This window comes from Pelodiscus sinensis, chromosome 2 (assembly GCF_049634645.1).
Source record: "Pelodiscus sinensis isolate JC-2024 chromosome 2, ASM4963464v1, whole genome shotgun sequence".
Classification (NCBI taxonomy): Eukaryota; Metazoa; Chordata; order Testudines; family Trionychidae; genus Pelodiscus; species Pelodiscus sinensis.
This window is the reverse complement of record NC_134712.1, coordinates 254,356,536-254,369,918: the sequence shown is the minus strand read 5'-3', so window position 1 is coordinate 254,369,918 and position 13,383 is coordinate 254,356,536. Positions and strand designations below refer to the sequence as shown.

General features: G+C 50.5%; 1 protein-coding gene across 1 annotated transcript in view; it reads right to left on the bottom strand.

Annotated features, from left to right (window-relative positions):
• TMIE (transmembrane inner ear) overlaps positions 1 to 13,383 on the bottom strand; it is a 41,398-nt gene that overhangs the window by 15,755 nt on the left and 12,260 nt on the right. Inside the window, exon 2 of the mRNA XM_014576869.3 lies at positions 12,280 to 12,397. Coding sequence (XP_014432355.2) covers positions 12,280 to 12,397 — 118 coding nt within the window. The remainder of the gene's footprint in view (positions 1 to 12,279; positions 12,398 to 13,383) is intronic.

Genomic DNA, 13,383 nt, shown 5'->3' with positions numbered 1-13,383 from the left:
GAGGGTGGGAAGAAGAGCTGGTGGGAGGAGGGGGCGCGGGAAGCAGAGCTGGCGGGTGGGGGGGGGGGTGTCCAGGGGCCGCAGGGCTGCCCGGAAGGAATAGGGGGATGGGAAGCAGAGTTGGTAGGTGGGGGGGGGGGGGGGGGGGCTGCAGGGATGCCCGGGAGGAAGAGGTGGTGGGAAACAGAGCTGGCGGGAGGAGGGGGGTGGGAAGCAGAGCTGGGGCGCTCTACTGGACAGAGGGCACAAATACTGGACTGTCCGGTAGAAAACCGGACACCTGGGAACCCTAAGCACTGGCTGTTGGGAATCTGGAAGCATAGGAACCAGGGAGGAGGGGGAGGAGATGGGCCAGGCCTGAGGGAGAGCTATAGAGGGGAGCAGCAGCAGCTTTGGAAAGAGGTTTCCCCTTTGGGAAATAAAGGCCTGTTGCCGTTTGTTACTACCTTGCTTGCATGATACAACACAGACCTCACCCACACACTGGACCCCTCATTTTCGGCCCCACACCAGAGCCGGGGGAGGGGCTCACACAATTAACTATCCCGCTCCCCCAGGTTCTGGTGTGCAGCCTCCAACTGATTTACTGTGGGCGCGTGGCCCCCGAGCCAAAAAAGGTTCCCCAGCCCGTAGGCCTGATAAGCCTCTTTCTGTGCAAGGTTTTAGGCTCATTCCTCTTCTCATGCTTTGTGACTTTTGTTGTGTCTGTTCCCCGCACTGGGTAGGAATGACATGGGGCCACATCACAGGGCCTTAGGGGCAGTGTTCCCTGTAAGATTTTATAGCATGAAAAAGGTTGCGAATCCTCAGTTTGTCAGGTGTCGCAAACAGTGTCTGGCCGGCCGGGATCTGCTCAAAGTGCTTGTCTCAGGCTCCGTGCAAACGTCAGCAGGCAAATATTCACGGGTTGAAGATTTTCCTTCCCGTTCATAGGGGGGACGGAGTGACTTAAAAGAAAAGACAGCTGAAATTCTAGGGAATCAGATGGGCCTGTGAGTGAGGAAACCGTACAGCCCGCTGCTCTGTAAGTCAGTAAAGAACCACTATCAATGCTCCCTCTAAGTTGGTATGCGCATGTGCAGAATGAATATTATGTGCATCACTATGGAGCGGGCGTGTGACGTGGTGTGGCGTGGCACAGCACAAAACAACACAGCACAGCACAGGATAAAATGGTGTCTCTGGCCTTTGTTTGTCCAAGGCTGGAGATGGATGGTAGGAGACAAATCGCTTGATCATTGTCTTCGGCCCACTGGCGCTGGCCACTGTCGGCAGACAGGCTACTGGGCTAGATGGACCTTTGGTCTGACCTAGTACTGCCATTCTTATGTGCTTATGTTCTTATGACTCACTGACTTTTCAAGGTCCTTTCCAGTTCCAGGAGATAGGTATATCTCCATTATTTTTTCTTTTTTTTCCTTATCACCTCCATAGTGGTGCACTATTAATACGGCACCTGGACAATCTGGGTCAAGGGTGGGGCCAAGGGATTCAGAGGGTGAGAGGGATGAAGGCTGGGGGTGCAGGCTCAGGTGTGGGGCTGGAGATGAGACATTTGGGGTGCAGGAGGGGACTCCAGGTTGAGGCCAAGGAGTCTGGAGGGCGGGAGTGAGCTTAAGGCAGGAGATTGGGGTTGGGGGGGGATCTGAGCAGGTGTTAGGGTGCTTAGAGATGGGGTGTGGGGTCTAGGAAGGAGGAAGGTGGTGGACTGGAACTCTGGTTGGGAAGCACGGTTGTAAATTACACGCCTTCTCCTCTCTTTGTGCAGGATACATCTCGGCCTTGTCTCTACCACGCCACGCAGCGGTCTGTGCACTCTTTGGCTTCGGAAAGCCGCCCTTGCCAGTCTCTTTTAAACCGAACATCAGCGCCGATGCCGCTTTTGATGTTTCTCTCTCTTCGTTCAGCTCTCAAACCATCCAAGTATTCAATCACTTCTCACAGCTGGAAGCCGGGGGATGCGGAGTGGAATTTTGTACGAGAAGGAAGCCAGCTACTTTTTGGTCCTTTATTAGAGATCGATTTCAATGTAGGCCCCCCAAACGCACACATTACAACAAAGGCACTGATATGGCTGGCGTTGCTTTCCTTTCCTTTCCTTTCCTTATCACATCCTTGGTGCCTGGGGCGTGGGAATTGATGGGATGTGCACGTACCATTGTGCCTTCCTGAATCTTCACTTCTTGTGTTATTTCTAGAGGGGCAAAGACTTCAAAGGAGGAAGAATTGCTCGAAGCATGAGACGACTACTCATGGCAGGAGCTGAGACCTGGCTCCACACACAATGAAATAGTGCAACCTGATTTTTAAATTAAGGTTGGATTTCTCCCTTCCCTCCCCCCCAAAAGCTGTGCTCTATTTCAAACAGGATTTATTTCGGGGACGAGATGGTCACAGTGGCCATAAGAACAGCTAGACTGGGTCAGACCAAAGGTCCATCTAGCCCAGGCTATATCTACACTATAGAGTTTTGTCAGAAAAATGGCCGTTTTTCCAACAAAACTTGAGAAATATCCACACTACAATCGCGTTCTTCCGCAAGAAAATCGAAAGAACAGAGGGTTTTTTCCCCAGAATTGGTAATCTGACAAAGTGGGTCTTTGCCCATGAAAGCTTATGCTCCCACACTTCGGTTAGTCTATAAGGGTATGTCTACACTACCCCGCTAGTTCGAACTAGTGGGGGTAATGTAGTCATCCGCAGTTGCAAATGAAGCCCGGGGTTTGAATTTCCCGGGCTTCATTTGCATGAAGCCGGCCAGCGCCATTTTTAAATGCCAGCTAGTTCGAACCCCGTGCCGCGCGGCTACACGCGGCACGGAGTAGTTAGTTCGGATTAGGAAGGAGGAGTACAGCTAGTTCGGATTAGGAAGCCTAATCCGAACTAGCTACTCCATGCCGCGTGTAGCCGCGCGGCACGGGGTTCGAACTAGCCGGCATTTAAAAATGGCGCCGGCCGGCTTTATGCAAATGAAGCCCGGGAAATTCAAATCCCGGGCTTCATTTGCAACTGCGGATGACTACATTACCCCTGCTAGTTCGAACTAGCGGGGTAGTGTAGACATACCCTAAGGTGCCCCAAGACTCCTCGCCGCTCAATCAGTGTGGACACTCTTTCGAAAAAGCAGATCGTTTTTTTGGATATGCTTTTGCTGTGCAGACACTCTCTTTTGGAAGAAGTTTTTTTTTGGACGATCTCTTCCAAAAAAATCTTCTTCTGAAAGAAGCTTGCAGTCTAGATGTAGCCCCAGTGTCCTGTCTTCCAACAGGAAGCGGCCAATGCCAGGTGCTCCAGAGGGAGTGAACAGAACAAGGAATCCTCAAATGATCCATCCCCTGCCGCCCATTCCCAACTTCCGGCAAACAGAGGCTCTGGATAAAAGTTCCAGAGGGGGAGCCGGGTTAGTCTGTTCCCAGAAAAACATCAAAAACAACCAATACTCCTGCAGCACCTTAGAGACTAACAAAACATGTAGAAGGCATCATGAGCTTTCGTGGGCACATCCCACTTCTTCAGCTGAATGGCGTTTAGCGGATCTAGTTTTCAAAAAACACAGAGATGGGGAGGGGGAGACAAGGAAAAAGGTTCATTGTGGGATCTTTTTTTCAGCCTTGTGGGTCGGAAAAACTAAAGTGGGGGGAGGGCAGATTCTGCTTGGTGGCGGAGCTCCTGGGTGCCTAGGGGTGGGTGGGGCTGGGTCGCAGGGCTCGAGTGGCCTGGTGCCGGGGCAACGCATGGGAGGGGCATAAATACCAAAGTGGGGAGGGGCCAATAGCTGACCCAGAACGGAAGAGGCGGGGCTTAAGGCCTTGCTTTTCTGGTTCCGGTCCCCCTGCCTGCCCCCAGCGAATGTGCTATGAGAGAGCACAGGAGGTCTCATGTTTAGAGGAAACAAGTCATGGGGGGGGGTCACATGGGGAAGTCACTTGGTGGTTTTCATCCCCCGCTTCCTACTGGTGCCCCATTTGTGCACCTCCCACTAGTTGCCCCCTGCTCCTGCCTGAGGAGCTAATGGGGCAGGGAAGCTTGGTGGGATGAGGGGCCAGGTGCTAGTAGGCATGGTGTCTCCCTCCCTTCGCTTTGGCCCCTTGGCTGCACACAGTCGAGCTCGGTGGGTTGGAAATTGCTGTGGGGCAGGTGTGAGCTGCGGTGGGGCAGGCCAGGGTGGGGGCAGTAGCAGGGAAGGAGCAAACAGGTCCTGCCTGATTCTGTAGCTCTCAGCAAGAAAGCACCATCCACCCAGCATCTATCGGTCCAGCCTGCTAGTGGAGAACTGGTTTCTAGCGCCCCCTGCTGGAGTGAGAGAACTCTCCTAGGCCCACCACTCAGGAATCGCGCCGAATTCATCCCTGCAGTAACTGGTGAAGCCAGGGGGCTTACCACTAATGAGGAATTTGGCCCATGCCGTGTCTGTCCCAGTCTGACAGGGAAAGAGGGGAGGCTTTGTGTGCTGCCCTGCTTCATTTCTCAACTCTGATTGGCTGGAAAATGGCCCCTAGGAGCTGAGAAATTGTACTGGGGACTGGGACAGTGCCCAAAGTCTGTCCCTTCCTGCGCCCGGAGCAGAGAACCACAGGGAGCAGCCAGCCATTTTGTGCAGTCTGGGACTCTAGTAGGCATGGAGCCTCCCTCAGGGTCCTATAGGGCTGCTGGCCAGGAGCCACCTAGATAAGCACCTCCCGGCCTTTGGCACTCAACTTCCTTCCTGAACCCCAATTCCCTGCCTCAGGTCATGACCCAAACCCTCTGCACCCCCCCAGACCCCAACTCCCTCTCAGACCCTGCAACCCCTCCAATACCCCTGACTAAATTCCTCTCCTGCCCCCGTATCTCCTCGAGGATCCTGCACCCCAATCTCCTGGCCCAAATCACATTCCCTTCCTTCGCTCAAATTCCTCTCAGATCCCACATCCTCTCCTGTACCCCAGCCCCCTCCCCCGAGCTCCCTTCTGCACCCAACCTCCATTCTCTCCCCTCCATAGAAACGTGCAGCTCTTGACCACTTACCAAAACCTTGGAGTGCCCTGCCCCCCTCAGAAATGATGGCCCACCCCTGTATGACAGGGTGAAACCCTAGCAGAGACATGTCTGCCTACCTGCCTTCACACTGGAGCTACGGCTCACGAGGGCCTCCCCCCGCTTTCGGAATACCCAGGCTGAGATTTTCAGAACCACGTCACGATTTTCGTTGCCACCGTTGGAGGCGCCTGGCTTCAGACACACGGAAATGTCTCACGTCCAAGAGCCAAGCACTAGCCACTTCTGAAGATAGTGGTGTGCGGGTGTGTGCTAGCTCAGAGATTACGTTCGGGGGTCAGTCCGTGGCTGCTACTGAAGTGAATGGGGGTTTTGCCACAGTGGGACTGGGCTGTCCCAACGGGCGCAAACCAATCAACTTGTAATTTTCTCAGGGGCTGACACGGTGAGGGCTTGAACCAGATCTGTGCTACAACGATAAATCTGACCCTGGTTGTTGTCGGTAACATTGGAAAGGTAACATTGGAAAGCTGGTCTCTCTGGCTGTGTCTAAACTATATGGCTCCATCAATGGAGCCATGTAGATGAGGGTTGTAGGCAAAGGAAAATGAAGCCGCGATTTAAATAATTGCGGCTTCATTTAAATTTACATGGCTGCCGCGCTGAGCCGACAAACAGCTGATTAGCTGTTTGTCGGCTCAGCGTGCTAGTCTGGATGCTCCCGCACCGACCTGAAAGCCCTTTATTGATCTCCCCGTTATGCCGAGGTTTACCGGGGAGGTTGATAAAGGGCTTTCATGTCGGCAGGGGAGCATCCAGACTAGCGCGCTGAGCCGACAGAAGCCGCAATTATTTAAATCACGGCTTCATTTCCCTTTGCCAAACAAACAAATCTACATGGCTCCCTCTCATAAGAACATAAGAACAGCCAGACTGGGTCAAACCAATGGTACGTCCAGCCCAATGTCCTGTCTCCAGACAGTGGCCAAGGCCAGATGCCCCAGAGGGAGGGATCACAGCAAGTAATCCTCACATGATCCCTCCCCTGTCACCCACCTCCAGAGAAACAGAGGCTAGGGACACCATTCCTACCCATCCTGCATAATAGCCCTTGTTAGACCTAACCTCAGTGAATCTATCTAGATCTCTTAAAGCCCTTGCCTTCACCACATCCTCCGGCAAGGAGTTCCACAGTTTGACTGTGCGCTGAGTGAAGACAATCTTCCTTTTGTTTGTTTTAAACCTGCTGCCACTTCATTTCATTTGGTGACCCCCTAGATTTCATTTGGCTCTCCCCAAGATATTGCCTCACCCCCTTGTGTTTCTAGTATCCTGGGACCTGTATAGTTACATCAACACTGCATCTCCCATTAGCACTCAGCTTGCTGTGGAGTAGTTAGAACTTGACTGAAACGTTTAGGAGTCCTCCCAAAATTGTATTATGAAGGAGCCTGACTCTCGATAGCCTTAGGTCAATAGGAAATAGGTTAATAGCCTTAGGAAATAGGTCAATGGAGGGATGATAGGAGTTACTATAAAGAACTTTCTGGGTGTCTGCTGGTGAGTCTTGCCCACATGCTCAGGGTTTAGCTGATCACCATATTTGAGGTCGGGAAGGAATTTTCCTCCAGGGTAGATTGGCAGAGACCCTGGAGGTTTTTCACCTTCCTCTGTAGCATGGGGCACAGATCACAGCTGGAGGATTCTCTGCATCTTGGGGTCTTCAAAGTATTTGAAGGCTTCAATATCTGAGATATAGGTGAGATAATTATTCTAGGAGGGGTGGGTGAGATTCTGTGGCCTGCACTGTGCAGGGGGTCAGACTAGATGATCATAATGGTCCCTTCTGACCTTAAAGTCTATGAGTCTATGAGCCTTGATGTCCATAGAAATTGATGGCTTGGGTGGGCCTGAGAGACAGGGAAGTGAAATGTTCTTCATTACCCATGGGAATTTAACCCAGCTGTGTTGTTGGAATCCCTCTCCTCACTTTCCTCCTCTGAAATACATTTGTAATATACGTCTGCCACCTCCTGGTCACTGTGAAGAACACAGGCTAGAAACCAACACAGAGAATCAGAGAATCCTAGAGCTGGAGGAGACCTCAGGAGGTCATCAAGTCCTGCCCCCTTCCCAAAGCAGGACCAACCCAACTCAAGCATCCCAGCCGGGGCTTTGTCAAGCCGAAACTTAAAAAATTCTAGGGATGGAGATTCCTCCCCTTCCCTAGGGAACCCATCCCAGTGCTTCCCCACCCTCCTACTGAAAGAGAATTTCCCAATATCCAATCTAGACCTCCCCCACTGCAACTTGAGACCATTGCTCCTTGTTCTGTTATCTATCACGACTGAGAACAGCCTCTCGCCAGCCTCTTTGGAACCCCCCTTCAGGAAGTTGCAGGCTGCTCTCAAATCCCCCCTCACTCTTCTCTCCTGCAAACTAAAGCAGCCCCAAATCTCTCAGCCTCGCCTGATAAGTCATGTGCTCCAGCCCCCTCATCATTTCCATTGCCCTCTGCTGGACTCTCTCCAATGCGTCCACATCCTTTTTATAGAGGGGGGCCCAGATCGGGACACAGTACTCTAGATGTGGCCTCCCCAGTGCCGAATAAAGAGGAATAATCACTTCCCTAGATCTACTGGCAACACTCTTCCTAATGCAAGTTGGACAAAAGGCAGAGCAAGAACAACTAAGGCTCCCCAATGTGCCATTAGCCTTCCTGGCTACAAGGTCACCCTGTTGGCTCATATCCAGCTTCTAGTCCATGCAATCCCCAGGTGCTTTTCTGCACAATTCCAGGAAGGACTAGCCTGGAAAACAGGGGCTTTAGGGGCTGCAGCCTTATTGCCCCTTTGTGAATCAGACCCTGTCCATGGGACAGATCAAAGCAAGCCAGGGGCTGGATCCTGGCCGGCCCAAGAACCATAGTTCCTCACCCCTGAGCTAAGGAATCAGAAACATTCCCTGAATTGTCTTCTTGGATGAAAACAGTGAGCCCTCTGGAGCAAAACCAAGACCCAAAGAGCATGGGGTGGCCCTCAGATCCTACCAAAGCTATCACACTAGATGGGACAGCACACCACCCCCAGTAGGTGCATAGCTTACACTAACAGCATGGGTGCAAGAGAGAATGGGACCCATGTACCTTTATGCCAGGGTCCAAATGCAAGGAGAAGATAAAATAGACACTGCCCGCCCTGCTGTAAATGAACCAGGCACAATCCCTTTGCACCCATAGCTCCCTCGTCCCTCAAAACCCTGGATTTAGTAAAAGACATAAATAAATACAATGAGAAATAACTTCTAGGCTACATCTACACAACGAGTTTTCGTGGCAAAAAAGATACTAAGGAGGGACTCATTTAGACTCATAGACTCATAGACTTTAAGGTCAGTAGGGACCATTATGATCATCTAGTCTGACCCCCTGCACAGTGCAGGCCACAAAATCTCACCCACCCCTCCTAGAATAATCCTCTCACCTATATCTCCGATATTGAAGCCTTCAAATACTTTGAAGACCTCAAGATGCAGAGAATCCTCCAGCTGTGATCTGTACCCCATGCTACAGAGGAAGGCGAAAAACCTCCAGGGCCTCATTTGCATGAGTCATGATCTCATTTGCATATTTTCTGCAGATCTGTTTTCGCGCTGGCGTTTTTGAACAAAAACAAGCAGTGTGGATGTTTCCTTTTTGCGCAACAATCCCTTTTCCCGCAAGATCGGTACACCTCCTTTTTTGAGGCACAAGGATCGTGCAGAAAAAGGGGGTTTTGCACAAAAAGAAAACGTCCACACTGCTTGTTTTTGTACGAAAATCCCAGCGCAAAAACCCCAGCCCCAATAATCGATTTCTATTTTAAAGAGGGCAATGCTTTTTCCTCTGAAGAACTGAAAGCCTCCTTAGATAGGTTAACAAATGCTGGTAAGAGGATGAATATTTTTTGCGCACAAACCCCAGCGCAAAAACGGATCTGCAGAAAATATGCAAATGAAATGGCAACTCATGCAAAGGAGTCCCTCATTAGCATATTTTTTGCTGAGAAAACCCATCGTGTAGCCATAGCCCTCGTGTTATTCACTACACTTCTTCCTGAAAAAATAGAAGGGGGTTCCTAAAGAGATACCAAGATATGGCTTTAAAACAAATAATTGTCCTAGGTACCCCTGTTCATCCTCCCCCTGCATCTTGTCTTTTCTTTTTGACAGGGTTAGTCCTATAGAAAACTGGACCAAGTAGTCAAAGGAATATTGCTCTCTTGCTTTTACGTAAGACTTCGGCCTCCATAGAGAGCAACAAAATGGCTGCGTCTAGACTGGCATGATTTTCCGCAAATGCTTTTAACGGAAAAGTTTTTCCATTAAAAGCATTTGTGGAACAGAGCGTCTAGATTGGCACGGACGCTTTTGTGCAAAAGCACTTTTTGAGGAAAAGCGTCCGTGCCAATCTAGACGCAGTTTTGCGCAAGAAAGCCCTGATTGCCATTTTCACCATCGGGGCTTTTTTGCGCAAAACGGTTCTCAGTGCTCTACACTGGCCCTCTTGCACAAAAGCTTTTACGCAAGAGGGCTTTTTCCCGAACAGGAGAGTCATTGTATTTGCGGAGGAACACTGACAATCTTACATGAGATCGTCAGTGTTCTTGCACAAATTCAAAGCGGCCAGTGTAGACAGCTGGCAAGTTTTTCCGCAAAAGCAGCTGCTTTTGCGGAAAAACTTGCCAGTCTAGACGCAGCCAAAGAGTATTTCATGTGCGTCACTATGGTTTTATGGCTGTGGGGTGTGGAGAAGATAAAATATCCGATTTTTATTTTACAGAGGGCAAAGCCTTTTCCTCTGAAGAACCAGAAGCCTCCTTAGATGGGTTAACAAATGCCAGTAAGAGGTTGAATATTTTATAGCAGTCATTCCCAACTACCAGTGTGTGGACCGGCGCCGGGCCGCAAACTGCTGACTGCCTGGCCGCATTGGCTGCCAGCGCTGAAGCTTTTTGCTGTGTGGTGGCTGAGAGGGCTGGGTACATAATTTGGTGGACAGGTAACATTTTATTTGCAAATATGCAAATACAATGTTACCGGGCCACCAGAAGTTTGCGACTGGGTTTGCCGGGCCGCAGGATAGAAAAGTTGGGAACCGCTGTTTTATAGCGTTCCTAGAAGATGGACCTGAAGTTGCTCGGGTCCGTAATTCAATTCATTTTGGGTTTATGAAAAAAATAAAATGAAAATGTGCCAGCTTCATTTGAATCATTGTTGCAGGGTGGGATTTCGGAGCTGCGGTTCAGGGTGCAGGCTGCCCTGGGAAGAGGGGACAACCCCACCCCTCTCTCACCGCAGGAACTTGGGGCCAGGTGAGAAGTGCCCCTCCGTAACTGCGGCAGCTCCAATAGGCACAGTAGAGGAGGGATGCATGTCCCCAGGCTGGGACAGGTCCAGGCTCGTCTGCCCCCTGCGCTCCCCAGCCAGAGTCAGGAAAGCAGCAAAGTGGGCACTTTCCCCTCACTCCCTGAGGCTACATCTCAATTGCAGGCTTCGTTTGGAAGAGCTCTTCTGAAAAACCTTCTTACGAAAGAGAGCGTCTACCCTGCCAAAGCACATGGAAAAAGTGATCTGCTTTTTCGACAGGTAGCATCTACACTGAATGGACACTCTCTCGTATGTCAGCATGTTACTATGGGTGGAGTGGCCACCAAGGCACCTGTGCTTTTTCCTCTTCCTTCTTTCTTCGAAACAACTCCCTCTTCCCCATCCACACACCTTTTTCCAAAGGGCTCTTTCGGAAAAAGGCTTCTTCCTCGTAGAAGGAGGTTTACCAATGTTAGGAAAACCCTTCTGTGCTTTCGATTTGCTTTCAAAAGAACACAGATGCCGTGTGGACGGAAGTAAATTTTTGTCGAAAAAGCTTTGCAGTCTAGACACACCCTGACAGAGGGGAACAGCCATCGATGTTCCCATAAAAACGGGGAGGATGTTCACTCCGTCCGCCCTAATGGGTGCTTGGGGGTAGGAGGTTTGAGACTAGGGAGATAGATAGATAGATAGATAGATAGATAGATAGATAGATAGATAGATAGATAGATAGATAGATAGATAGATAGAGTATAAGGGGATAGATAGATAGACTGATGTTGTGTATGGGGATAGAGAGATTCCCCTCTCAGGGTGTGTCTAAACTACATGGCTCCATCGATGGAGGCATGTAGATTAGGCTGATCGGCAAAGGGAAATGAAGCCACGATTTAAATAATCGCGTCTTCATTTAAATTTAAATGGCTGCTGCGCTGAGCCAACAAACAGCTGATCAGCTGTTTGTCGGCTCAGCGCGCTAGTCTGGATGCTCCCACGCCGACCTGAAAGCCCTTTATTGACCTCCCCGTTATGCCTCGTAGGATGAGGTTTACCGGGGAGGTCGATAAAGGGCTTTCATGTCGGCAGGGGAGCGTCCAGACTGCCCCGATCTGCCGACAAACAGCTGATCGGCAGAGCGGGGCAGCCATTTAAATTTAAATGAAGCCGCGATTATTTAAATCACGGCTTCATTTCCCTTTGCTGAACAAATCTACATGGCTCCATCGACGGAACCATGTAGTCTAGACGTACCCTTAGAATGGATGTATAGTACTGTAGTAAGTGAAACAATGAGTTCATACTACTGTGGCTCTTTTGGGGAACCCTGATCTCTAATCTGCCTCCTGAACCACTGACATCTGCCTGTCACTGATCTGTATCCAGCAGCTTAGCTTCCTGTTCACTCTTCCTCACAGGAGACAAGTTATGCTGCGTGTGGAGAACCAGGCACTCAGAAGTGACATTCCCAAAGCCGCCGGAAGAAGGGAAGTGCCCAAATCCCACTGAAATTCATGTGTTCCACCTCCCAATGACTAAAAGGCCAAACACCAGGCACGCACGAGCACTTTGAACTCTCTCTGCCAACTGAAGAAGTGGGTGGTGCCCACGCAAGCGCACGACCCCATTGACATGCTTGGTTAGTCTCTACGGTGCTGCAGGACTATTCGTTGTTTTTTAAAGCTTTTTTCCAAGGTACAGTACAGTCACCCGACTACCCCTCTGAAATTCATAGATCCATAAGGCCAGAGGGACCGTGGTTCTCCGGCCGGCACACAGTGAACACCTAATGCCTTGTGAAATAGCGCCTGTGAAATAAACAGCCCAAGCACCTGTTGCGAGCTGACACTGCAAAGTCTCAAGAAGAAGGGGATCCCCTGCAGCGCTGCTCTTGGCTGTGCAGGGAGCGGGAGGGGTCGCAGGTACAGGGGTGGAGGGCAGAGAATGGTGACTTACTGACTCCCAGGACAAAGATGGCAAAGATTCCAATCACCTGCCAGAGGCGTAGCCCCCAGAACACCACGGTCTCTGACGTGACAGGGTCCGCTTTCTTTTTTGGGGGTTCGGTGGTGGCCTGGAGGAGGGAGGAGAGCGGTTAATGCCAGGCAAATGTAACCCATACACGTAGGGTGTGTCTAAACTACATGGCTCCATCGGTGGAGCCATGTAGATTTGTTTGTTCGGCAAAGAGAAATGAAGCCGCGATTTAAATAATCGTGGCTTCATTTAAATTTAAATGGCTGCCGCGCTGAGCCGACAAACAGCTGATCAGCTGTTTGTCGGCTCAGCGCGCTAGTCTGGACGCTCCCACGCCGACCTGAAAGCCCTTTGTCGACCTCCCCGTTATGCCTCGTAGGATGAGGTACACCTGGGAGGTCGATAAAGGGCTTTCATGTCGGCAGAGAAGTGTCCAGACTAGTGCGCTGAGCCGACAAACAGCTGATCAGCTGTTTGTTGGCTCAGCACAGCAGCCATTTAAATTTAAATGAAGCCACGATTATTTAAATCGCGGCTTCATTTCCCTTTGCCGAACAAACAAATCTACATGGTTCCGTCGACGGAGCCATGTAGTTTAGACGTACCCTTAGTGTGGTTCACTGTCCCATGCAGTGGCACTTAGAGCACAGCAACAGATAACAAGAGACCTTTCAGCTCAGAGGGTAGCGGCTCCTATGCTAAGAGATCTCAGGTTTAAATCCATCCAGTGGCGGTTACAAGTGGGGAGATCTTAACTGGGTCTCCAAAGCTCAGGGTGTGCTCCCTCTCTTAGGGGAAGCATGTAACCCACACACCTAGGCTAAGTGCATCAAAAAACAATCTGCTTTTTCAAAAGAGAGCGTCCAGACTGAATGGACGCTCTCTCGCATTTCAGTTGTGATTGCAATGGACGGAATGGCCACCAGGGCCCCTGTGCTTTTTCCTCTTTCCTCTTCTTCCAAAAGAACTCCCTCTTCCCCATCCACACACACCTTTTTGCGTAGCTTCTCGCAAAAAGCTTCTTCCTCGTAGAATGAGGATTACCGATGCCGGAAAACCCCTCTGTTCTTTTGATTTTCTTGC